This window comes from Phyllobates terribilis, unplaced genomic scaffold (genome assembly GCF_046119375.1).
Source record: "Phyllobates terribilis strain yellow unplaced genomic scaffold, ASM4611937v1 Scaffold_5__5_contigs__length_657084704, whole genome shotgun sequence".
Classification (NCBI taxonomy): Eukaryota; Metazoa; Chordata; class Amphibia; order Anura; family Dendrobatidae; genus Phyllobates; species Phyllobates terribilis.
In genome coordinates this window covers 598,918,480-598,945,262 of record NW_027362765.1, presented here as the reverse complement: position 1 = coordinate 598,945,262, position 26,783 = coordinate 598,918,480, and the positions used below count along the sequence as shown (strand labels likewise).

Sequence of the window (26,783 nt, the reverse complement as noted above, 5' to 3'; positions counted from 1 at the left end):
ATTAAAAAAGAAAAACTGAAATATCACATGGTTATAAGTATTCAGACCCTTTGCTCATATTTAAGTCACATGCTGTCCATTTCCTTGTGATCCTCTTGAGATGGTTCTACTCCTTCATTGGAGTCCAGCTGTGTTTAATTAAACTGATAGGACTTGATTTGGAAAGGCACACACCTGTCTATACAAGACCTCACAGCTCACTGTGCATGTCAGACCAAATGAGAATCATGAGATCAAAGAAACTGCCCAAGGAGCTTAGAGACAGAATTGTAGCAAGGCACATATCTAGCTAAGGTTACAAAAGAATTTCTGCAGTATTCAAGGTTCCTAAGAGCACAGTGGCCTCCATAATGCTTAAATGGAAGAAGTTTGGGACCACCAGAATTCTTCTTAGACCTGGCCGTTCAGCCAAACTAAGCAATCGTGGGAGAAGAACCTTGGGGAGAGAGGTAAAGAAGAACCCCAAGATCACTGTGGCTGAGCTCCAGAGATGCAGTAGGTAGATGGGAGAAAGTTCCACAAAGTCAACTATCATTGTAGCCCTCCACCAGTCGGGCCTTTATGGCAGAGTGGCCCGAAGGAAGCCTCTCCTCAGTGCAAGACATATGAAAGCCCGCATAGAGTTTGCTCAAAAACACATGAAGGACTCCTAGACTATGAGAAATAAGCTTCTCTGGTCTGATGAGACGAAGATAGAACTTTTTGGTGATAATTCTAAGCGGTATGTGTGGAGAAAACAAGGCACTGCTCATCACCTGCCCAATACAATCCTAACTGTGAAACATGGTGGTGGCAGCATCATGCTATGGGGGTGTTTTTCAGCTGCAGGGACAGGAAGACTGGTTGCAATTGAAGGAAACATGAATGCGGCGAAGTACAGAGATATCCTGGATAAAAACCTCTTCCAGAGTGCTCTGGACCTCAGACTTGGCCGAAGGTTCACCTTCCAACAAGACAATGACCCTAAGCACACAGCTAAAATAACCAAGGAGTGACTTCAGAACAACTCTGTGACCATTCTTGACTGGCCCAGCCAGAGCCCTGACCTAAACCCAATTGAGCATCTCTGGAGAGACCTAAAAATGTCTGTCCACCAACGTTCACCATCCAACCTGACGGAACTGGAGAGGATCTGCAAGGAAGAATGGCAGAGGATCCCCAAATCCAGGTGTGAAAAACTTGTTGCATCATTCCCAAGTAGACTCATGGCTGTACTAGCGCAAAAAGGTGCTTCCACTCAATACTGAGCAAAGGGTCTGAATACTTATGACCATGTGATATTTCAGTTTTTCTATTTTAATAAATTTGCAAAAATTTCTACATTTCTGTTTTTTTTTCAGTCAAGATGGGGTGCAGAATGAACTTTTTAGTATTAACCAAATGGCTGCAATGAAACAAAGAGTGAAAAATTTAAAGGGGTCTGAATACTTTCCGTACCCACTGTACATAGGATAAATTGGAAGGCTTTACTTTGACAAAAGATGTTGGTCTCAACATATTTACATCTGTAGCCTTACATGTTTACCATTGTCAAGATTTTCATCACTTTTAATTGTATGTTGGTTAGCATTCCATCCTGATCATCTATTTCTTTTACTCATCCGTTTCATTTTCTTACCTGTCAGCTCCCAGTGGAAACAGGTTAATGAGTTATGTTAACCAATTACTGTGTGTCTTCATTGATACTTTTCATCAGTTTCCATTATTCTCAAACAGGGAAAATATATATTTTTGTACCGTGTTAGCCAGTAGATAGAAAAATATTAAGATTTGAGAGTCCTCAGTGATTGATACCTTTTAATGGCTAACTGAAAAGATGGTAACAAATTGCCAGCTTTCGAGACTACTCAGATCTCTTCATCAGGCACAGTATAATGCAAAATCTGAAGAGTCACAAATTTATACACAATAGGACACAGAAATAATACAATAGATGAGACAGGTGACGGAAAGCCAAACTATTACTATGGGAGAGATAAACAGTTCTGGCTATAAATATTGTAGCAGTTAATAGATAAGGAGTGTGAAAGTTTTATTGTCCTGTGATTTGGTCCAGGGTTGTAATGACCCCACAAGTCTGATGAGCACATTCCTTAGTTGATGTAGAATGACATAAATCCATGCGACACATTCATTCCTGCTCTGAAGGTGTCAAAGGTCACCATGAGTTTATATTCAGAGACTCTGCTTTCTCTCTGAGATTTGAAGTTACCTTTTAATACCAGTAATTTCATGTCTTTGATGCTGTGATCAGGGGAACAAAAATGCTTGGCTACAGGTAGATCTATTCTTTTTCTGAATAGTCTCTTTACAACGCTCTATGATATCATCATTAATTGCATCTCTCTGGGTGGTACTCTCCAGCGCATTGCAGCTTAGTGCAGGGAAGCTTCCTTGGATCAAGCATTGCTATAACAAAAGTTTGACCGGTAGAAGTCAAGATTTAATCATTTTTCCAGCAATACTGTATTCAGTACATTTCCCTTACTTGTAGCTACAGTATGTTAAGATGGACTACCTTCAAATGACCAAAGTAAAAAAAAATAAATTAAGAAACAAACCTTAAAGGGAATCTGCCAGTAAGATCAACCCTTCTATGCCATCTATATGGGCATTTAGGTAATAGGAAACTGAATAAAATGATACCTTAATATCTGCGATCCATTGTCTTATTTCAGAGAAATCCACGTTCTTCTTATATGTAAATGAGTTGTTCAGGACTATGCGCCCCACACTAATCTGCATGAGACTCCGCCTCCAGAGATTATTTTAAATACAAGGGGGTGTGACCAATGTGATATGCGATGGCTGCTCTGCTGATCTCACTGCAGAACTGTGTGTAATTACAACTAACACAATATAGCAGAGTTGAGCTTTGTCACATTACGAACACATATGCATTTCTCCTTCCCTGCTATCAGCTCTACTGAACTGCCACTCCTCCCGGACTGGTTGTCTGTGAGATGCAGGCTGAAGAAGTGTTAGTCTCCTCTCCTGATCTCACTGCAGAGCTGTGTGTGATTACAACTATCAGTTATTACATGTCTGACACTTTTAACACCCCATTTTCATTTAAAATAAGCTCTAGAGGCAGATTCTCAGGGAGATCTATGTCCGGCCCATAGATCTTAACACCTCATTTACATATAATAAAAATGTGATTTTTCTAGAATAAGACATCAGATCGCAGATATCGAGGTATAATTTTATTCAGCTTCCTATGACCTACATGCCGATATAGACGGCTTAGGAGGGTTGATCTTACTGGCAGATCCCCCTTAAGTAAGCGGATATTAGAATTTTCTCTGCCCTGTTCTCTAATGAAGAGCACCAGTAGATACAGTTCATCCAACCATTGTAAGAATGCCAGTTCTTTTTTTAAAAACAGATTTACTAAAATTGATGTTCACTTTTTTTCTTTCTATATCGAATTGAAAACCACCATGATTTCCTTATCTTAGGCAGCTTCGTTCATTGCATACTGTCTCTAGTTGACTTTCACATGGCGTGGTCGTCTGACAACTTAATTTCTGTCTCTTTCAGCACTTACAGAACCCAGCAAATTTTCACAATGCAGCTACAGAGCTTTTGGACTGGTGTGGAGATCCTCGAGCTTTTCAAAGACCGTTTGAACAGAGTCTCATGGGTTGTTTAACGGTATGCTCTTTAACTTTTCACCTCTTTTTAAGTTCTCAATCTGTGACTTACCAGTGGAAATCGCTACTCCCCTGCTCTTGCTTTCAGCATTTGGTGAATATATACAGCTACACTGCTCTGTGGGGAAGATTACACAACCTGTGAATGTTGTGCTATGTTACAGGTTTAGTTATTAGACAATAATGAATGGTTATTAGGCATTCATCGAAAATGTAAATGTTATTATTAAACAGTCTGTTTCACGGGCGCCAATATAGTTTCACAGTGCGTATACTGTGCCTGTCCGTGCCTCTGGTTTTATACCGATGTACATGGAGGTCTCCCCAATAGTTATACAACATCATTAGGAAATTTAAATGATGCCGTGCCTCACTGAATGCCTTATTACGTAGGTAGTGTTCACTAGAAACTTGCTTCTAGAAGAGGATATGATGCCATAATGCAAAGGCGCCATAATACAAAGGCACCATACAGAATGCTTCATAAAGAGCCATAGACTCCATGAGGCCTCAATCTGAAATGCTGAAGCCTTTTGAATATAAGTACTGTACAAAAGTTTTAGGCAGGTGTGAAAAAAATAACAACCCCCAAACATACAGCCAATGTCATTAAGAACCATCTTCAGCATAAAGAAAAATGAGGAGTCCTGTAAGTGTTTATATGGCCCCACAGAGCCCTGATCTCATCCAGTCTGTGTGTGATTATATGAAGAGACAAGCCTCACACACATAAGATCTGTGGTTAGTTCTCCAAGATGTTTGGAACAACCTCCAAGCCGAATTCCTTCAAAAACTGTGTGCAAGTGTAACTAGAAGAATTGATGCTGTTTTGAAGACAAAGGACGGTCACATCGGATATTGATGTGATTTAGATGTCTCTTTTGTTCATTCTTCTTTTTATTAATTGATCAAAAAAAAGCCATTGACACTTCTGTGTGTCTATCACACAGCCCAGAATCCGGCCGTCTGCTGTGACCAGTTTTCTGAGTGTCTATGACACAATGCCACATACCACTTCTGTCCTAATAGAGTGCGTATCTTCAGTAGTTGCGTTCTTCTGCAATGGATGTTGGTTAACCCTGTCATGTTTTCCTCCTTCCCACAGGTGGTTAGTAGAGTAGCATCACAGCAAGGCTTTGACCTGGACCTTGGATATAGACTCCTTGCCGTATGTGCGGCCAACAGAGACAAGTTCACGCCTAAATCAGCTGGTAGGAAGCAAGCAATTAATATTTACGTTTCTGACAGGCGATCTTCTGCTGAGTGCTCTGATCTACACAAGCCAAGACCTGCGGCGGATAATATTTGCACATTGTTGCCTGGCAACACTTTACTATGGCGGTTACCTGCTGAAGCTGCTTTGTGTCTTAACTCTTTGCTATAATGACCCTTCTAATACAGACTTCTACAATGTTACATTGGTAGACTGTGTCTGAAATGCAGATGCCGCTTATATGTAATGGAAAGGGTGTGCTGTCCTTAGATTGTCAAATCCTTCTAGGTTCCTGGCAAATGTACGGTAATAAGCTTTACTTTGAATATTTCCATGGATGTGAATAAGATAGATTTCTGCCTAGAATTTAGCCTCCGTCTTCTTAAGGTTAATGTGACAAAGCGGCACATCTCTGTTCCGCCTCCGTGCATGGGCTCAGGCAGGCTAGTGTCTTGCTCTCAGGGTTTCCACATTGACTGCCAAGGAGCCTTTGAGGTCACCTGTCTCTGTGGTGATTTATGGCCTTAAATTATGTCTGGAAAATAAGGAAGGAAAAAAGCTTTTTTGTGTAATTTTGCCATTGACCTGCCATCTTTGCGTCTGTTCTTGTGAAATATCAGAGAGTAGAGTTCATACATACTGTGAATGAGTCATTAGGAGCGCCCTGCCGACAGGAGCATTTGTATGCACAGTACGCTGGAGCCCTGCTCATTTGGACCTGGCCCAAGTTATGCAGACAGTGCAGGTACCTTGTTAAAGCTGAGCAGGGTGAATAGATGTTACAGTATACTAGCGTATAGCCCTCGGCCAATCCAGCTGATCAGAAGGAAGGTAATGTGTGAGGACTAGCCTCGTTGTGTTATGTGATAGTAGGGGAGCACTACTAGGCTAACGTAGGAAATAATGCACCAGTGCGTATGTGTATTATAGATAATGTGATGAACAATGTTCTCTACATTTATGGCCAGAAATTAGTATTGTCACTATGATAGCATAAATGGATAGTGGAAAGGCTAGTAATGCCTCCGGTGTCGCATCCAGAATTTGTGTAATGTAAAGGTTCAACACTTGGCTGCTCACCATCTGTCTACTCACCGTCTGTCTATTATTAGGAGTTCATCACCATGATAGGAGTCCATTTAAACTTGCCCGGTACCTCCCCAATTCAGTATTACTATTCACAAAGAGTGCAAGGTTCAATAATATTTATGCCATGTTAGAGAATTAGGCAACGACCCCACTATCAGTATTCGGTCAGTATTTTTTCTCAGGAGTGGGAGCCAAAACCAGGTGAGGAACAATCAGAGAAAAGGTATAATAGAAACAAGTCACCAAGTCTGCATTTATCACCCACTCCTGGTTTTGTCTCTCACTCCTGAGAAAAAATACTGAACAAATACTGTAAATTCAGCTAAAGGTGTAGTACAGGGGTCTCAAACACACGGCCCGCATCCGCATGTAGCCCCTGAGGCTGCATTCTGCAGTTCGCAGGCAACAGAACTCCCGAGACAATGGTGACCCGGTCTGGGGAGGACTAGGACCCACCAATGGCAGCACTTTTTTTTATTTTAGCTGGCTGTGCATCCTCAGACACACAATGAATTGAGATGTATCGCGGTGCAGAGAACCACCGGCTCCCTCCATTGTAATATCTATACCAGCCACCAGTCACAGACTGCGTAATGTGTATGTGAAGAGCGGCAGGGCGGAGAACATTATTACAAGATGGGGGGCATTATTACAGGATGGCGTCACAAATACAATATGGGGCCATTTATATGACCATGTTACTATATGAGGCCAATTGAGGGACAAAAAAAGAACAAAAAAAGGCTGAAAAAATAACCAAAAAATATTTTAGTGTTGTTTTTATATTTAGAGTAGTCATAGACAACCCTTTTTTGAAATTGTGGGTGTTCCCAGCACCCCTAGCAAATGATTTTTGCTTTTAAAGGCCATGGCCAGCCTCCACAACAGCTGCTTTAGGGTAATTTCAGTATTGCTTAATGACTATTAAGGTGAATGGATGTCTATGTAATACAAGGATGGTTACAGTCTGCAAGAAGCGGAGTAGTTATATACCAAGGCCCCCCCATTCTGGTTGATAGAGGGCTCTCAAGCGGGGGAGTGCACCTTTAAGAATATTATCAGTTGACTTAAATGATTATTTTTTTACATTACAACCAACAAACTTTCTTTTAGTTTACTATGTACAGTATGGGCATTTTTACAATAATGGAAGATGAGCCTATCATTGTAATTTAAACTGAATCCCCCTGATCATAGAAGGTTAGATAACTGTATAGACCAACTTAGGTGTTTTCCCTATAGTAAGATATCTAATATTTGTACATGACATTTGTATCTGGCTTAGGCTTCTATTAGGCCTGGTTCACACACCAATGATTTTGATGTGTCTTATCTGAATAGAGAAGAAAACCCCCCAAAAATAAGGATAAGACATGTTGAAATTCAAATTTATTTAGCTCATACAGGTCAATTGAATAATTAACCTAGACAATCCTACAACAAGCAATGCTGTACACACTTGTGGACTTTTATCGCGTGAAGCAGGGGTGGACATATCATTGGTGAAACCTGTGCAGCTATACAGGGGCCCAGGATATCATGCTTGCCACGAACCCTGCCCGCGCGCTGGCTGTGGGTTCATTTAGAGCAGCAAGTAACAAGCTTATTACATTTTAGATTTAATTTTAAAAAAAGTTACAGTGCTTAAAAAAAGAAGAAATAACAAAAATGCATACAAAGAAAAATGCATACACACAAGGCAAAACGATACAAAAATAAAAGGTATAAATACAGAAACCTCTTACTGTGTGGATTGGTGAAAGATTCTTGTGCAGGAAACACCACTGAAATTTGGACAGATCTACAATTCTTGTTGTTTCCTTCCCAAGCAGCCTGCAGCTTATTTTGGGTCATGAGGACCAGCACCCATACTTTTTTGACCCACTTAATAAATTCAGGCATTGCAGTATTGCAGTTGTAACACTGCTTCTGCCTGACTTAGGCCTGAACCGTGTTCTCTTGCACCAACCATGACAGAGTTTGAATCTTTTCTCTGAATCTCATGACATAATCTATGACCGATTCCCCCGGAGTGGACAGTTCTACTTCCCAGGATTCTTTATGCTGATCTGAAGGTCCCCTTGCACATCTGACATTCAGGAGTTCAAGGTAGAATCCTGTTGAGGCCTGCATTGCCTCTCTGTAAGCATATAACTAGTGGTAAGATAACACTCCCAGTTTCAGTTGTATCCATGAAACTCAACAACATCTTGAGCATTTGTTTTACGGTCCCGTTAAATCGCTCACACAGACCATTAAGGTACCGTCACACTTAGCGACGCTACAGCGATCCCGACAACGATACGACCTGGCAGGGATCGTTGCTGCGTCACTATGTGGTCGCTGGTGAGATGTCAAACAGTCAGATCTTCCCAATGACGCAGCAACGATACGGCGACCCGTAGCGACCTGTATAACGATGTCAGCGGTCGTTGGGACCCTGTCACATAGCAGCTACTCTCATGATTCAGACCTCGATGAGGGACGACTTCTCAGTTCTGAGTCGCCAACGAGGTCGTTTGTAAGGTGTCAAACACACCGATGCATGCTACCCAGCGGGACCTCAACGATCAAAAAATGGTCCAGGCCATTTCGACACGACCAGCGATCTCACAGCAGGGGCCTGGTCGCTGCTACGTGTCAAACGTAGCGAGATCGCTGCTGAGGTCGCTGTTGCATCACAAAACTTGTGACTCAGCAGCGATCTCGCTAGCGATCTCGCTTAGTGTGACCGGGGCTTAAGTCTGTACATGGTAGGGACTAGCTACAAAGTGTTTCACTTGCAGTTTTTTAGAGAGGCACTGAATCAAGTTGGACATAAACTGGGTCACCTGCTCGGTAAGCATTTCATTGGAAAATCTTACATGGGAAAATGAACTCCATCAGGGCATCAGCCAAATTCTCAGCCCTAATGGAAGACAAGCTATTGCTTCAGGGTATTGTGCAGCATAACCTACCACTGTGTGGTAGAAGTGCTTCCCAGAACTGGGTACTGCCACAGGCCCAACAGTATCCACAGAAAACTGGCGAAAACACCTTCATAAATCGAGGCCCAAGAGTTCTAGACACATACCACTGAGCCAAAATCCTGCAGATTAGTCTCAGAAATCTGATACTGTGTAAGCTTTTTCCAAAATGCTGAAGTGTAAGACTTCATTTGGGATGCCAGTGTTTATTGTACATGTTCTATCTGTGTTTTTCAGGGATCAAACATTTTTTATATAGGGCTGTTCAGATGTCCGTGTGTCTCCAAAACTGGATGCAGATCTGTTCAGTTTTGATCAGTTACTCAACTCAAAATTGAGCATCAAATTTATGGGTCCATGAAAAACTCAGACAACAAACTGATGTAATCTCAGTTGCATCCTAGTGCGGACCATTTTTCACTGTTTGCTTGAAGAAACTTGAGAATCCTCTATCAGGTTTTCTTTTCCATATGATAAAAACCCAATGAAACACTGTTGGTATAAACTGACACACGGACCAAACATTGATGAAATCAGACCCAGCACACTGATGGAACGAAGTCCTTTTTTCCACATACGAGAATAATGGACATCTGAATGAGGCCTAATTAGTCCAGGCAATGTCTATGAGCTACCTATTAAATCCATCACAAATAACAAATTCACATTTAACTCCATCCCTATAGGGCTGTTTTCTATTTTTGTGCTTTCTTTTTTTCCTCCCCTTCTTCCAAAAGCCTTACCGGTCATAGAAAAATTACGATCCTTAAGACTTCTCTAGAAGTGAGAAAGAGCTGACAATACAAACTCCCTTTGAAGCAGTGACCCCTATGCAGCTGACCCCCTCCTTTGGAAACAGGTAATTAAGGAAAATCCTAATGGCTAGCAGATGTGAGGCCAATCTTAGCTTGAATGCACAAGAATGCAGAGAAGGGCAGATTTACGACCGTTAGAGATAAGAGCCCCAGCTAAAAAGATGAAGTAAAATCTTTTATCCATGTTATAGAAATTATGAAGTGAGGTTTTATGAACTTCGTAGATATAATAGATAGGAAAGTCATATTTTCAGAAACGTGATGAAATGGCAATCACAAAGCATGGTTTCTAGTCGCTGGGCGATGGCTGGGGTCCGTCAAATGAATATCCGCCAGATAGATGACAATATTCATGCCATGTCTCCTATCTGTGGACAGATAAAATTTTGATAGGAAAGATAACAGTAATATCTCCCGCTGGGGACCCACAGAGGCAAAGATATTGTTGGGAATCTCATAATTTTATAAGACTAAGACACATTCTATAGTTCTCTAAAGTCAGACTCTGTTATGAGTCACTAGAGGTGAAGTACAGTGGCATGTAAAAGTTTGGGCACCCCTGGTCAAAATTACTGTTATTGTGAACAGTTAAGCAAGTTTTAGATTAAGTGATCTCTAAAAGGCCTAAAATTAAATATGACACATTTCCTTAGTATTTTAGGCAAAAATATATTTATATTGTCATTTTTTACATTTTATAAATTACAAAAAGGTAAATTGGCCAATGCAAAAGTTTGGGCACCCTTGCAGATTTATGTGCTCAGATAACTTTGACCAAGGTTCCAGACCTTAATTAGCCTTTTAGGGTTATGACTTCATCACTATCAATATCATCGTTAGGAAAGGCCAGGTGATGCAAAAAACCCAGCCTCCTCTAACGTTGTGCCAAAGAACAGAAGCCACAGAAGCCATAGGTTCTTCTAAGCTGCTGGCTTGCACTCTGAAAATGAAAATGGTGGAGGCCCTCAAAGCAGGAGAAGGCTATAAGAAGATAGCAAAGCGTTTTCAAGTTGCCCTTTTCTCAGTTCTAAATGTAATTTAGAAATGGCAGTTAACAGGAACAGTGGAGGTCAAGATAAGGTCTTGAAGACCAGGAAAAATGTCAGTGAGAGCTGCTCGTAGGATTACTAGAGAGGCAAATCATAACCTCCGCTTGACTGCAAAAGACCTTCAGAAAGATTTAGCAGACTCTGGAGTTGTGGTACGTTGTTCTACTGTTCAGAGACACCTGCACAAATATGGCCTTGATGGAAGAGTTATCAGAAGATAACCTCTCCTGCTTCCTCACAATAAAATTGAGCATCAGAAGTTTGCAAAAGAACATCGAAACAAGCCTGATGCATTTTGGAAACAGGTCTTGTGGACCAATGAGATTAAAATAGAACTCTTTGGCCACAATGATCAAAGGTATATGTGGAGAAAAAGGGCACAGAATTTCAGGAAAGAACATCTATCCAACCGTTAAGCATGGGGGTGGATCAATAATTATTTTGGGTTGTGTTGCAACCAATGGCACGAGGAACATTTCACGGGTAGAGGAAAGAATAGATTCAATTAAATTTCCACAAGTTCTTGATGCAAACATAACACCATCTGTAAAAAGCTGAAGTTTAAAAGAAGATGGATTCTACAAATGGATAATGATTCTAAACACACGTCAAAATCCACAATAGACTACCTCAAAAGGCACAAGCTGAAGGTTTTACAATGGCCCTCACAGTCCTCTGATCTAAACAGCACTGAAAATCTGTGGCTAGACCTCAAAATAGCAGTGCATGCAAGACGACCCAGTAATCTCACAGAACTGGAAGAATTTTCCAAGAAAGAATGGATGAAAATCCCTCAAACAAAAATTGAAAGACTCTTGGCTGGCTACAAAAAGCGTTTACAAGCTGTGATACTTGCAAAAGGGGGTGCTAATAGGTACTAACCATGCAGGGTGCCCAAACTTTTGCTTCGGCCCATTTTCGTTTTTGTAATTTATAAAATGTAAAAGATAGAAATATACATATTTTTTTTGCCTACAATACACCGGAAATGTGTCATCTTTAACTTCAGGCCTTTTAGAGATCATTTAATCTTCAAATTGCTTAACTGTTCACAATAACAGTAATTTTGACCAGGGGTGTCCAAACTTTTACATGCCACTGTATGTGTTTATAAGTTGGAAATTCTGACCATTCCCATGAGAATATAAATGAATTGTATGCAGTGCCAGCGCTATGCTTTATTGGTAGAGAAATCCTCTTCTACAACATGCACAATATATTCACGGGCTGCAGTTTATTAACGTTTTGTGTTCTCTTGGTTATCCCATTATTGACTTCCTATAAAAAATGTATCATTTTTCCATGTTGCACCCATATAGAGAGATTTTTCTAGTAGTCAGACACCGTGCCACAAGGCTTATGTTCCCTGTGGGTTTGACCACCCAGAACCCTTGCCCTTCTTGTTTATACAGGCACAGTGGCTTGTCTGTTTAAACTGCTGTGCCAGGAACTACAACTCTGTGCTATACACCTGCAGAGTTGACCATTACAAGGGTTATATCCTGTTTAAATATTCCTTTGTAAATGCTCTACTCCCCCGTGTAAAATAATAAAAACACAGATGCTCTCTTACCGCACTGTCTCTGTTCCAGTGATCTTGGTACTGGCTGACGTACCAAATGATACAGCTTGTCAGCGACCATTAATGGGCAACAGTTCTTGCACTTCCCCTGGAAGTCTACAATTTGTCTAAGGGAAGTGTGAGCTAAGCAGCCCAATAATGGGCACTGATTGGCTTAAGTGCTCATGTGACATGTCACACTAGCGCCAGCAGACCTGGTGGGAAGATCGCTGGAACGTCGCCGATGCTGGAGGTGAATATCTGTTGTTTTTTAAATTATTATTTTCCACTGGCCAATAGAGTATTAAAGAAGGGTTTGACCGAATAGTGGACAACCATTTTAATGTATGACTTCAGGAGAATCGCTTTAAAGTTCTAGGTTTTCTTTTTAATAACTGTTGGAAAAGACTGTATTTCGAATTATTGTGTTTTTTTTTTTTAAATCTCATTTTTATTTGATGTTCAAATAAAATATAACAAAAGGCAAATGCAAGGAAAGTAGCATTATACTAGCAATAATAAAAAGGTTGACAATATAAACCTAGCAATATTGCATGTTTTTCTTTTATCATGCACCAAACATTTAAACCTTCCCCACCCTTCTACACTTTTGCCTTTGGCATCCTGTCACTCCATAAGGCAAGGTGCAGACAAGTGTATTTTTTGTCATCCAAGAAAATTGGATCAATTATCCAATTCTGCATAGTGTCATCTGATTCTCTCAGATGAGGAGAAGATCGAGAAGAAACTGTCTCCATCTTCTTTGTTGTGAAAGTCCGTGGAAATCAGACTGCACTCAGATGTCATCTGAACGCAGTCTAATGGTTTCCACGCACTCATTGACTTGCATGGCAGAGTGTGATCCAAATATCAGATCATACATGGGAATGCAGCAATTTTTTCCTCTGACTGACTCTGTGCAAGGAAAAAAATCGGACATTTGCACAGCCCCATAGCATAGTATTGGGCGGAGTGCGATCAGATGTGTTGTCTGATCGCACTTGGACCAATAATACGGTCATCTGCACGAGCCCTAACAGTTTAGTAGTATGCATTTACCCAGGACATATCAGAAGACCTCCACACCTCATTTAGTGTCACTGATTTTTCTCTTACCTAAAAACCGGACTGAAATGCTTGGTAAACCTTCCCCCATGTTCTCCAATGCAATTCCGCACTTTCAATGCCCATGCTGCGGATTTTTCCACAGCGTTTATGCTGCGCTCAAAAATCCGCAGCATGTCCATTAATTTTGCGGAAGCGCTGCGTTTTCGCCGCCATTGACTTGCATTAGACCGCGCCAATTCCGCAAGACTGCATCTGTACTTGCGTAATTGGCGCGTTCTAATGTGCGGATGGTACCCGGGTGTGGAGGACAGGAGACTCTCCTCCACACCCAGGTACCATAAAAAAAAAAGAATAAAATTAAAAAATAAAGATTATATTCACCTTCCGACGGCCCCCGGACTCCTTCCCTGTGCTGGCTGCCAATAGATCGCGCAGGACTGAAGGACCTGCGCTGACGTCAGTCATGTGACGGCAGGTCATTTAAGTACAGCGTACTGCAATCTGCCGGCTGCCAGCACAGGAGCGCAGCAAGCCTGCAGGGGCCATCGGAGGGTAAGTATTGGTTTATTTTTAACCACTCTCTCGGGTCACACTATATAAATCCATGCCGTTTGCATGGATTTATATAGTGTGACCTAGTTGTCACAAGCACTTTCCAAGTGATGCTAATCGCTTGGAAAGCGCTTGTCAACCCGCATGCGGAAATGCATGTGAAGAACGCTTCATTTCCGCATGTCCCTGGCAGGAAAAACGCATGTACAATAAGCATGTACAATCCGCATGTACAATCCGCATGTAAAATCTGCATGTACAATCCGCATGTACAATCCGCATGCGTTTTTTCTGCCAGGGAGATGCAGAAACGCTCAGAAAAAATCCTGAGCATTTCTGCATCGTGGGCACATAGCCTTACACTCGGGACATGACGGGTCTCTGAAGTTGTCTGAGGGAAGTGTGAGCGCTGCAGCCCATCATAGACTACTGATTTGCTGTAGCGCGCACGTCACACAACAATGTCAGACAAATGCTGGGAGACCCATCACTGGAATGGTGCCGATGTAGGAGCTGTTTTTTTTTTTTTCAATTTTACATTTAAGAAGGAGTTGTCCAAGTAAAGGACATTACTCTTAACCCTCTCTAACTTCTAATGAAGCTTGTAGGATTCCATTGGAAATGCCTGCAAAACCCCACAGTGCACTTTTACTGTACTTGTCTGGTACTTCCCGTAATACAGCTGCACAGATTCTGCTGTACCTTATATCATCATCAGTACTTACAATACATTGTGTTACTTTTAGTCTTTTTATTGAAAGTCATAAGTAGTCATTTTATTGCTGTATTAAGTATGGAATGTTATGGATATCTGTTTTCTTTGGCGTTGAGTCAGCAAGTCTTACAGAAATGTGTTCTGCAGGTGATAAGAGGAGCCGTGCCATGTTCTACAGAGTGAATGCCTGTCCTACATGTCAAGGTGTTTGTTTTTTGTTTGATTTAGGTAAGGTTTTGACTGCGTTGCTAACCGCAAGACATTTTTCCTGCAAACACAGAGGTGTGAGGTGTTGTGGGGCTGTGGCCTTAAATTACTCAAATTGTGAAATGTAGCCATGTCCTTGTCTGTGTGCATGAGGCTGATGTAGAAGGAGCCGTCAGCACCCAAGGATTGTGTTACTGGATCCATTCACTTAGCATTTCTCACTTTCTTTCAGCACTAATCAGTTCTTTGATGAAAACCGTGTTTGGCCAGGACACTTGTGTTGTTAGAACTGCTCTCCAATAGGAATGTATTTAGAACGGTACAATGTTTTCAGGTTCTCTTCGGATTCTGTCAGCCCCAATTCACATTGTACTCTGGACTTTCATTTAAAAGTGTTTTTAACATGATTCAGAGTAACAATCACTACAACTTGGTTAATATGTTTCTTAAATATAAAAGTAAACATTAAAGATGTTGTCCACTACTTTTTTATTGATGCCCTATCCATAGGATAGGGCATCAATATTTGATTGGCTGGGGTCCCACACCCGGCACCCCTGCTGATCAGCTGTTATCAGTGCCGGTGGCGGCTGGAAGTACTTACTTGCGGTGCTTGGCCGTCCATGTGTAGTGGCCGCCGCGGGGTACTACGCATCCACCTCCCATTGAATTGAAATAGGAGGTGGATGTGCAGTACCCCACGGCGGCCACTACAGATGGATGGCCAAGCACCGCAAGTAAGTACTTCCAGCCGCCACCGGCACCGATAACAGCTGACCCCGGCCGATCAAACATTGATGCCCTATCCTATGGATAGGGTGTCAATGAAAAAGTAGTGTACAACTTCTTTAAATTAATTAATTGCCTTTACTGATTTTGTCCATGTTTGGTTCAAGGGCTGCAGCAAACTAACCACCGCCAAACCTTGAGTCTCCCTGGGAAAAAAAGCATTATGATGCTTTTGCTTTGAGAAAATGTTCGTATTCCAGCCTTAAATTTATATTAACCTGTATACAATTGAAACCAGAAGTTTACATACACTATATAAAAAGACACATATGCATGTTTTTCTCAATATCTGACATGAAAAAAAAAATCAGAATAAACCTTTCCCGTTTTAGGTCAACTAGGATTACCATAATTTTTAATATTTGCCAAATGCCAGAATGAGAGAGAGAGAGAATGTTTTAAGGCATTTTTATTACATACTGAAAAGTCAAAAGTTTACATACACTAAGATTACTATGCCTTTAAACAATTCTGTTCTGCCCATATGATAATGTCATGTGTTTGGAAGCTTTTGATCGTTTTTTTTTTGGCAAAATCTGAGTTAATTAGAGACACACTTATCGATGTATTTTAATGCACATCTGAAACATACTGCTTCTTTGTGTAGCATCATGGGAAAGTCTAAAGAAATCAGCCAAGATATCAGGAAGAGAATTGTGGACTTGCACAAGTCTGGCTCATCCTTGGGTACAATTTTAAGATACCTGAAGGCGCCTTGTTCATCTGTACATCTGGACAAACAATTATACACAAGTACAAACAAGATGGGAATTTTCAGACATCATACCGCTCAGGAAGAAGACGGGTTCCGTGTCCCAGAGATGAACGTGCTTTGGTCCGACATGTGCATATCAACCCAAGGACAAAAGCAAAAGCCTTTGTGAAGATGATGGCGGAAGCTGGTAAGATTGTGTCAATATCCACAGTGAAACGAGTACTGTATAAACATGGGCTGAAAGGCCACATTGCCAGGAAGAAGCCATTACTCCAAAAGAAACATAAAAAAGCCAGATTAATGTTTGCAAATGCACACAGGAACAAAGAACTTAATTTTTGGAGACATGTCCTGTGGTCTGATAAAACTAAAATTGAACTTTTTGGGCATAATGATCATCGTTACGTTTGGAAGAAAAAGAGAGAAGCTTGGAAGCCTAAAACACCATCCCAACTGTGAAACACGGGGGTGGCAGCATCAAGTTGTGGGGTTTGTTTTGCTGCAGGAGGGACTGGTGCACTTCACAAAATAGATGATATCATTAGAAAAGAAGATTATGTGGCAATACTGAAGCAACATCACAAGAAATCAGCCAGTAAGTTAAAGCTTGGGCGGAAATGGGTCTTCCGAATGGACAATGACCCGAAGCATACTGCCAAAATGGTAACAAAGTGGCTTAAGGATAACAAAGTCAATGTTTTGGAGTGGCCATCACAAAGCCCTGATCTCAATCCTATTGAAAATTTATGGGCAAAGCTGAAAAGGCAGGTGCGAGCAAGGCAGTTACACTAGTTTTGTTATGAGGAGTGGGCCCAAATTCCAACCAACTATTGTGAGAAGCCTGTGAAAGGATATCCCAAATGTTTGACCCAAGTCATTCAGTTTAAGGGTAATGGCACCAAATACTAATGAAATGTATATAAATTTTTGACTTTGCAGTAAGTAATAAAAATGCCTTCTCTCATTCTCTTTCTCTCGTTATTCTGGCATTTGGCAAATATTAAAAATTATGGTAATCCTAATTGACCTAAAACGGGAAAGGTTTATTCTGACTTCATGTCAGATATTAAGAAAAATATGCATATGTGTCTTTTTATATAGTGTATGTAAACTTCTGGTTTCAACTGTATGTACATCAAGGGATCATGGGGGTCTTCATATGAATGCCTCCTTCACAACTAGTGCCTGTTCAGAGCCACTATTGTCATGAGCTGTGAATGTATATATATAATGAATCTCTATGTAGATGAAACTTGCCCCTTAAGAACATCTCATTTTACTAAACACTGAACTGACCCCCAAACACAGAAATACTTGGCTCAGCTGAACGCTCGCTCCCGTGCTCGCTATGCGAGAGCCACTGCCAGAGGAGTCTGGCAGCAGCTTATCTCAATGGAGAATAAAAGGATCGGCAGCTGTAGTTCGGCATGCTGGATCCTTCTCTCCCCAGTTTCATCTGTCGGTAGATTTGGGAGATCTGCATGCACATTAGACTTGGCCAATCCTGCCGAATATTAGTGGCACCAGCTGACTTTAGACTGATGGTTATGGGGCCTTCACACTCAAAAGCAGTTTTATCTGCAGATCACTGTAATAACTGCTGTGTAATTAATAACTGCTGTGTAATTGATCTGATCCTACAGATCTGTTCATTATGTGAGCAATCAGCATTTCCCATCTACAGCCCAGCCTGTGTAAATGTCACAGTAGTTCAGGCATTGTGTTCACAATAAATGTTCTGGTTACCGGCTGTGTCGATTAGAGGCGTGTGTTGTGTGGGCTTCATATTGATCTCACCATCTTGCCCTTTTTTTTCCCCTCAAAACTTTAAGATAACAGATTTTTCTTTTTTAGGTCAGTGAGCAAAATATTTGGCAAAATGCCTAGAGCATTGCCTCAAGCCCCTAAACCTCTCAGGGTGCCTCTAGCCCAGCCTTCTCAGGAGGGTACGCCTGTGTCAGCAGACATGGGGGAAGGAAAAGGAATGCATCGGCCATATTTACTCTCTGAAAGTCTATGTCCTGATAAACGAAAACTAGCATAAGTGTTATCAGGCCTCAGAAATATCGCTATCTCTAGTACTTACTTTATGTAGAAATTGTATCAAATACAATAACACAGGCTGATAACCATTGTAGGGGAATTTGTATTTCTATAAAACTCATGCTACAACTTTCAGATAAACGTAGGGTGAAATATATCCAACCAGGTTAAAAATATCAGCCAGATTAGAGCTTTGCAGGAGGGCACTAGCCCAGCATGCCAGTATATTTATATATCGCCTATTTGTAGTTAGCAGAAACTGACGAACTGGAAAATTTCAGCTGCACACTGATTTATTTTTATGTGTTAATTACAAATTCCCTTTGGTGCCTCCCAGGACGTAGGCAAAAGTCTCCCCTGCACAGTGCTGCCCTTTAATGTAATTTTACAAAAATGTGGTTCATGTTACCATAAAAGATCAAGGAAAACCTCGTATAAATCCTGATCAACTGGTTGGTAGGGATAAGATCCCTGGTAAACTCCTTGAAAGATCATCAGCTTTTAGGCAGCATGACAGCCAAGCTTGGACTGGCCCATGGGAGAACAGGTGAATCCCCGGCAGGCCACTGTGCAGGTGCGGGACCCCCAACCACCTATTTGAGCAGTAGTTGGCACAATACATTTGGCTCACTATGAACAGACATTCACTACCAGGTATTATTACATTGAAGCAGAGGTACATTTGTGAATCAGGGTAATGTAATATTTGCCTATACCTGAACAGGGGCCCCCAGAGTCAATGTTGTTGGTGAGCTTTTTGCACCAATGTCCGACATTCATAACAGCAGCCACAGCATTTCATTCAGACTGCAGGATACAGTGTTGTTGTGGTGTTTTTAACGTCAGGCACATAATAAATAGTTTCTTAGAATTGAGTCTTGCTAAATAATTTGATCATCTCAACCACGTCACATAAATTGGGAGAATTCTATTAAATTAGGAAGGATGTTGCTTGTTGATGCACGTGACCACCTATACAACTGTACAATAGAGGCAACATGTTACAGTTATATGAAAAAGTTTTGGCACCCCTATTAATCTTAAGCTTAATGTTTTATAAAAATTTCAGATTGATATATGTAATAACTGTTGGACACAGTAATGTTTCTGCCTTGAAATGAGGTTTATTGTACTAATAGAAAATGTGCAATCTGCATTCAAACAAAATTTGACAGGTGCATAAGTATGGGCACCTCACCAGAAAAGTGACATTAATATTTAGTAGATCCTCCTTTTGCAAAAATAACAGCCTCTAGTCACTTCCTGTAGCTTTTAATGATTTCCTGGATCCTGGATGAAGGTATTTTTGACCATTCCTCTTTACAAAACAATTCCAGTTCAGTTAAGTTTGATGGTCGCCGAGCATGGACAGCCCTCTTCAAATGATCCCACAGATGTTCAATGATATTCAGGTCTGGGGACTGGGATGGCCATTCCAGAACATTGTAATTGTTCCTCTGCATGAATGCCTGAGTAGATTTGGAGCGGTGTTTTGGATCATTGTCTTGCTGAAAGATCCATCCCCTGCGTAACTTCATCTTTATCACTGATTCTTGAACATTATTGTCAAGAATCTGCTGATACTGAGTGGAATCCATGCGTCCCTCAACTTTAACAAGATTCCCAGTGCCGGCATTGGCCACACAGCCCCAAAGCATGATGGAACCTCCACCAAATTTTACTGTGGGTAGCAAGTGTTTTTCTTGGAATGCTGTGTTTTTTTGCCACCATGCATAACGCCTTTTTGTATGACCAAACAACTCAATCTTGGTTTCATCAGTCCACAGGACCTTCTTCCAAAAAGAAATTGGCTTCTCCAAATGTGCTTTTGCATACCTCAGCCGACTCTGTTTGTGGCGTGCTTGCAGAAACGGCTTCTTTCGCATCACTCTCCCATACAGCTTCTCCTTGTGCAAAGGGCGTTGTATAGTTGACTGATGCACAGTGACACCATCTCCAGCAAGTTGATGCTGCAGCTCTCTGGAGGTGGTCTGAGGATTGTCCTTGACTGATCTCACCATTCTTCTTCTCTGCCTTTCTGATGTTTTTATTGGCCTGCCACTTCTGGCCTTAACAAGAACTGTCCCTGTGTTCTTCCATTTCCTTATTATGTTCCTCACAGTGGAAACTGACAGGTTAAATCTCTGAGACAGCTTTTTGTATCCTTCCCCTGAACAACTATGTTGAATAATCTTTGTTTTCAGATCATTTGACAGTTGTTTTGAGGAGCCCATGATGCCACTCTTCAGAGGAGATTCAAACAGGAGAACAACTTGCAAGTGGCCACTTTAAGTAGCTTTTCTCATGATTGCATACACCTGGCTATGAAGTTCAAAGCTCAATGAGGTTACAAAACCCAAAAAAGTGCTTTAGTAAGTCAGTAAAAAGTAGGTAGGAGTATTTAAAACAAGAAAATGATAAGGGTACCCATACTTATGCACCTGTCAAATTTTGTTTGAATGCAGATTGCACATTTTCTGTTAGTACAATAAACCTCATTTCAAGGCAGAACATTACTGTGTCCAACAGTTATTACATATATCAAACTGAAATAGCTGTTGCAAAAACACCAATTTTTATAAAACATTAAGCTTAAGATTAATAGGGGTGCCCAAACTTTTTCATATAACTGTATATACAGAGAATGCACTCACAATCTTGTTACCTTGTCTTACCTATTCACTCATATTAGGGCTAGTCTCTAAATGTAATTATTATTTGATCCCTAGGTGGCACTGTCTAATTATAGTCTGCATATGCAATCTAACATCACATGAACAAGTATGGAGGCATGCGTGAAAAAAACCCCTTCTAAGTTTACATATGAATAATAATACACACTCCATGCATGCCAATGAATTCTACGCACTGTAGTTGTGTTCATCAGGTTTCTATCATCATGTCCTGTCCTTTACTAGAACGAATAGTTCTGCATGCTGCTCTATGTATTCCAGTAAAAATGTTCATGAGAGAAGCTCCCATGTACATGTGAACCAGGCCACACAGTGTGTTATTATGCAGATGGCAAGGAATTATCACTGTGTCTATATGAAGTAAAATACGCCACTGGTTCATATACCTTTGGCTCTGTTCAGACACTGGCATTGTGGTTTCTATTGTAACAGGAGCCATGATTGATGGTGATCAGCTTTCCAATGGTTTCCAATGATTTTTTGATATGGAATGAATAGTACGGCATGCTGCACTATCCTGACTTTTAAAACGCAAAAGAAATATGTTAAAGGAAGACGGATCTTCCAAAGGGGATTGTGAACCGAGTCAGTGTGGAATACTGATTTTACAGAGAGAATACCATATTACCTTTATTCTAACACCATTCCTGCTAGTACTCTCAAGGCATGCAGCATGAATCTGGAAATAAAACATAAAACCTGTTTTTTTTGGAGGGGGGGTTGTCATCACTAAACAACAGAAAAGAGTCATCTTTCAAGGTTAATATTATTTATTTTTATAGCACCGTTGATTCCATGGTGCTGTACATGAGAAAGGGGATACATACAAGATACTGATATAAATTTGTTATGAATCGTGGTTCTGTGCTCCCACCTGGGAATGGAGCAGGTCCAGTGCTAGGCTACTCCGGTCACAAGCCCTGCCATTATCCTGACTGTCTTTTCCAGTACTGGAAATATCAGGACGTGTGAAACAGGCCTTAGAATGACAGACTAGTACAGAGAGGAGAGGGCCCTGCTCTTCGAGGCTTACAGCCTACAGGATAATGTAGAAGGAGAGAGTATGTTGGGGGGAGGTCAAGATTGGTCGAGAATGAGTTCAGGAGATTATCAATAATCACTTACTGTTGAAACCAGAAGTTTACATACACTATATAAAAAGACACATATGCATGTTTTTCTCAGTATCTGACATGAAATCAGAATAAACCTTTCCCGTTTTAGGTCAATTAGGATTACCATAATTTTTTATATTTGCCAGATGCCAGAATAATGAGAGAGAGAATGTTTTAAAGCATTTTTATTACTTACTGCAAAGTCAAAAGTTTACATACATTTCATTAGTATTTGGTACCATTGCCCTTAAACTGAATGAGTTGGGTCAAACGTTTGGGATATCCATGCATTGAGCATGCATTTCACTTGTTAAAGACTAAACTTCAGACAGAAAGGCCCACAAACAAACAGCAACTGAAAACCACCGCAGTGAAGGCCTGGCAGAGCATCAAAAAGGAGGAAACACAGCGTCTGGTGATGTCCATGAGTTCAAGACTTCTGGCAGTCATTGCCAACAAAGGATTTTCAACCAAGTACTAGAAATGAACATTTTATTTACAATTATTTAATCTGTCCAATTACTTTTGGCCCCTTTAAAAACAGGGTGGCACATGTTAAGAAGCTGAAACTCCTAAACCCTTCATCCAATTTTAATGTGGATACACTCAAATGAAAGCTGAAAGTCTGAACTTCAACTGCATCTGAATTGTTTTGTTTAAAATTCATTGTGGTAATGTCTAGAACCAAAATTAGAAAAATGTTGTCTCTGTCCAAATATATATGGACCTAACTGTAGCTAGCATCAGGATAACATATACAACATGACATAGGTAATTTTTCTTTTTGCCAATAAATGTACACTAAAGAAGCCTGTCTGAAAATTTGAGCTAACTGTACCAGTTAATTAGCGTTTTGCCTTATGTCAGAAGTCTAGTCTACAAGTAGCATGTGGAATAAATTCAATGGAATATATACCACAAAGTCAACTCCTGTAGTTATTATGGGGCTATCACTCTAACATATGGTTCCCTATAGGCAGTCTGAATCAGAGCAGGGCTCCTTTTCTCCACAGGCAAATGTGCATGTACCAGCTAATGAAAGAGGAGAGAACACAATGTAATGCCATGCCTCTTTTTATTTGCAGAACAAGGGATAGTGAAGGGAATGTAAAAACATCCTGACATGTCCCTATGTAACACTCTTTGTTTTCTTTTATACTGTTTGTATCTTCAGTATTAAGCAATTCTTCTTAACGAAATCTGTATATATAGGGAATCAAAGTGTGTAGTTTACGCACTGGGTAGAAATAGGGAACCTGATTTAGACTGTCAAGTAACATGTCTCCTGAAGCTTTTCCCTTGGCTAAACAATTTTCATGGTTCACACTGGAGAACAAAAAAAGTGTTTGTAAACTAAAGTGAAAAACAAGGCAGAACTACCTGGAGAATTTCATAACACCCACAGGAATTTCGTGCTAACTAGGTCACACTTGAGAGCAGTGGAGATGTAACAAACCGCTGATGAGGCCAGATTCTTGGATGGTGTAGAATCTTCTTCCATTTGGTGAGAACCTGGAAGACAGCCACCCCTTATGTTATCCACTTTAGGTGGGTCTTAAAGTACTGCCAGACCTTGGCTCATCTTCTATGGAGCATATCTAATAGTCACATGGGTCTTTGTCTTGTGACTTGAAATCAATAACCTGCTAGCGAGTTAAGGTGTATTTTCACTACCTAATTATCAAGAACGAGCGTTCCTAAGAAGAACGTTCGTTTCACCATAATCGTGCAGTCTAAACAGGCTGCCAAATAATCTGAAGAAAGGCGAAAAACGCTTGTTTGTTGGGAGAAATGATCTTTTGATCTGCCTAAAAGATCATCTTATTGGGAGCACAAAGTGCTATTCAAACAGTATATGCGCTAATGAGAACAATGGCAGCCTATGCAAATTTAAAGGGAGTCTGACAGCACAGGTGCTCTGTGTAACCTGCTTGTTTTCCATACATCTCTGCTCTTCTCTGCCTCTATAAAGCCAGAGCTGTCAATCAAAGAAGAGGGGAGAATGAGGTACAATGAAAACAAGTAAGTGGGGGTGTGCACTGTACTGTTTGGCCACGTCAAAGGTGCACCGCAAGCCTGTACTTAGTATGAACAGTCATCTGAGACTCCCTTTAATGATCTATTACAGAAAGTTAGTGCATATCTTAAGGTACTTGTGTAAACGGGCTATAAACGATCGCCGTTCAGCTAACAAGTAGTTGATCAGTGGTTGTTTAATGCTGCTGTTTGGCTGGTGTTAACGGACCCTGAGACTCTGTTGATATGTCCTGATGTCATTTGTTTGTGATGGATTCATTATTCATAAAAATTATCCTTTACAAACAGAGCGAAAACTAATACAAAATTTAAACCACAGTTTCCATTTTTGAACGAATCTGTCTTAAAAAAAACTGATCCATTTGAAAACAGACAATTTTGTTTCTAATTTGTCTCAATTTTTGTTCCGCATTTTGCAGATCCATTTTACTAGAGGCATCTGTGAACACCTCTAGTGTATTAGGCATGTGTACTGTTAAAAAACGGATCTGATAATAGTTGACAATCTACTATGATCAGTTTCCCATAGGAAAAATAGATGCAGTTGCGCCGAGATTGTTCTTTGTTCCAGCTAAAAACACAGGTAGCCTAATAAAAGGAGGCAAATGGAAAACATTTTATGACACTTCTATTCCCATTCACATGGATGGATCTTGTACTGGAACATTATTTTTCTATTTTTATGATCCCCAAATTTTTCAAAAAACAGAAATAATTGTTGGATGTGTGAACAGAGTCTTAAAGGAACTGGCTGCACGATTGCAGCCAGTTATGCTTTTCTTTAAAATACTTCGTCACTTCCGAGAAAATATAGTTTAACTAGCTGGTCGGGAACTATAGTGAGAGACCTGACTAGTCTGAGATCGCCATTAGCCCGCTTATTCCCAGAAGACCAGAGTCCACATGCCTTTCATAAGCTGGGGAGTACAGTATATGCTTATCTGCAGCACTCCTATTGTGGACCTATAATTAAAGGGGTATTCCCATCTCCAAGATTCTATCCCAATATGTAGTAGGTGTAATAATAATATTAGCAAATGCCTCCAATTGGAAATGTGGTATAGTTCTTCTGATTCGCTATGTCTTTTTTAATATTATTATTATTACACCTACTACATATTGGGATAGGATATTGGAGATTGGAATACCCATTTAACGCCCCTGATGAACCTCTACATGCCGGATGGTTAACGCGTTAGATGGGACACACTGTATTGTTCAGATAGGTATTTTGTTTAGGGACTACTTGCATTTCTTAACAATTGCCTGTTTTATATGTCATCTTATGCAGATTGACATATTCCAAGATATTTGCATGTGGAGTATGTGAGCATGATATTACGTGTGGACTGACACATTCTAGGACTCTTATACAGTAATACTGCATACACCTCATTTCTAGGTGGGATTGTCACTGGATGACTAGGGGACTATGAGAGTGATACAGAGATAGGGTTGAGTGGGGTGCAATATCGATATGCCCTAGGGTGCCAATCTTTGTGATTATAAGAGCTATTGTCTCCAGGTTCAGTGAATTTTTCTCTTTTTTTTTTTCCCCTTATTGTCGAACTATATCTCTATCCATTACATAAGACATCCAGATTGATGCCTAAATATTTTGCTCACTTGTGAATCCTTTATATGCCATGACCTCTTTTCCTACTGCTTCAGTTTGGCATTTTTGGGTATATATATGTATATTATGCAGACTGTTTTCTCTATGATTTTGTATGCTGGGACCCATTGTGAATGTAATAGTATTTTAAGACTAGTGTTTTTAGTGGGGTTTGTTGTTTTTTGGATTTTGACCACTACTAACACTTTGCTTGATGAGATTTGTTGGGTCAAGGTACAGATTTACCTGGAGGCCTAGCACCTTGCAGACAGGTTGTCACCTGTGCATTGCTACTTCTTCAGTGGCCTGATGGTACAGAGGCATTAGGGTAAAGTAGAGATCGCGTATCATCTAGTGCTTGTTAGGTAATGGATTCCTGTGTATTTTTCTCTATTTTTTCCAGTTAGCTTGTACGTCTAGTGCGGAGAATGGTTGCCATGGTTATGTCGAGCTGGGAGAGCTAGCATTTCTCACTGGGTCACTATCACCTCCTGTCAATGAAGGGCTCACACATTCAGTGTTGTGCAAAGGCATTTTATGCAACAAATCACCAGAATTTCCCCTTGCAAAGCTTTTTATTTCATGCCTCTTACCTGGAGTGATGTAATGTTTAATAAGTGACCTCTGTAGGGAATGCTGCGTAGATGCGGAAAGCATCTATGGGGAAATTTTGCACAGAAAACTCAGCGTACTCGCAAGAGAAATTGACATGCTGCGGATTGGAAAAATGCACCACGGGTGAGTTTACACGGCGTAAAAAGAAGCCCAGTGGGCACGAGATTTCTATAAGTCCCATCCATTGTGCTTGTACTGTAAAACGCTACGTTTTTGACGCAGTGAAAATAAGCAGCGTCAAAAACACTATAGAAGCTCATGGTGGGCACA

At 40.6% G+C, this 26,783-nt stretch overlaps 1 protein-coding gene across 6 annotated transcripts in view; it reads left to right on the top strand.

The window, feature by feature from the left end:
* Positions 1-26,783, top strand: part of ZMIZ1 (zinc finger MIZ-type containing 1) — a 479,207-nt gene that overhangs the window by 369,130 nt on the left and 83,294 nt on the right. For all 6 annotated transcript variants that reach the window (XM_073686020.1, XM_073686021.1, XM_073686023.1 and 3 more), the window contains 2 exons: positions 3,544-3,657; positions 4,762-4,867. In XM_073686020.1, the coding sequence (XP_073542121.1) occupies positions 3,544-3,657; positions 4,762-4,867 (220 nt within the window). The remainder of the gene's footprint in view (positions 1-3,543; positions 3,658-4,761; positions 4,868-26,783) is intronic.